Source organism: Fopius arisanus, unplaced genomic scaffold (assembly GCF_000806365.1).
Source record: "Fopius arisanus strain USDA-PBARC FA_bdor unplaced genomic scaffold, ASM80636v1 scaffold00044, whole genome shotgun sequence".
Taxonomy (NCBI): Eukaryota; Metazoa; Arthropoda; class Insecta; order Hymenoptera; family Braconidae; genus Fopius; species Fopius arisanus.
Window position 1 is genome coordinate 149,129 of NW_011887783.1, and position 1,130 is coordinate 150,258.

Consider the following 1,130-nt stretch of genomic DNA (forward strand, 5'->3'; position numbering starts at 1 on the left):
GATGGAACTCTTTCGAATTAGATTTAAAAAATCTTAATGCTGCAGTGTACGTGCCTTTAATTAAAACTTATTGCATCATGGCAGTAGAAAATTTCACAATTATTAGTAAAATCATGAAAAAACAGCAAAGGGTAATAAAAATTTTTCCATCTCAAGAAACAAATAGGCAAATATTTTTTAATGAATCTCAAAATTTGGATTCATGTCGAGATAATTTTTTTTCTATCGCGAAGAAATTTTTTATCCTCGTGAACAAGTCATGGACTAATTACAGCACGCGTTTACATCCAATGACAAAATATTCTCGTTGAGGTATTGTATAAAACATTCAGGATAAACTGATTTACACTGTCTCGGTTTGGTTCACTAGCGGCTCGTTGGCTTCGACTGTTGGGCCCAGCACGGCCGTGCTAAAATATCAAATAAATAATAATGAAAAAAAAAATTGAATAAAATATTCTAGCGCTTGCACCAAGAGATATCCAACTTTTCCATCCAACAGAATCTCTCGTGCGCTAGAACTTCCCATTTAATGTCTTCATGCATAAGAACTGAAGATCCCACAATAAAACATAAATATACATAAATAAAAAAAATATATATTCATAGAAAAATCGAATTTAATTCTCCATGAATTTTTTAAACGTGATAGATTTTTCTATAAAATTTGTTCCTTTCACCAATTTCTTAAAATTAATATACAATCTCAGAAAAGCCCTTTTTTCCTAAAAATAAATAGCGACAAATGTTATGATAAGTGAAAGCGTTATCATGCAAATAAAATCAGCAAAATTACAGTAACAAATTTTTTACCCAGCACCAAGTGCAAGAATCGTGGCCTCAGCTACCAAACTCATATCATCAAGTGGAGACCTACGTCCAAAAATAAACGATAAACTCAAGAGTAAAATTAATAAAACATTGATAATCATCCCTGTTAATAGAATATCCAAAGCTGTATCCTCCATGCTTATATTGCCTCATTAGTTAATAAATAATCGCGTCTTTACTAGCGAAAGCAAAAAAAAAAATCATAAGCTCTGCAAAAGGGAGAATAGGACTCATTAAATTATTGTACTCTCAGCATTCTTATTTGGCTCGGGTAATCGTGATTAGATGTACATTAAATT

The 1,130-nt window shown here is 31.3% G+C and overlaps 1 protein-coding gene across 1 annotated transcript in view; it reads right to left on the bottom strand.

Annotated features, from left to right (window-relative positions):
- Nucleotides 1-245: 245 nt before the first annotated feature.
- LOC105267056 (palmitoyltransferase ZDHHC2) overlaps nucleotides 246-1,130 on the bottom strand; it is a 4,623-nt gene continuing 3,738 nt past the window's right edge. The window contains exons 8-9 of the mRNA XM_011305658.1: nucleotides 814-873; nucleotides 246-410 (exon numbers count right to left, since the gene is read on the bottom strand). Coding sequence (XP_011303960.1) covers nucleotides 344-410; nucleotides 814-873 — 127 coding nt within the window. The 3' untranslated portion in view covers nucleotides 246-343. The remainder of the gene's footprint in view (nucleotides 411-813; nucleotides 874-1,130) is intronic.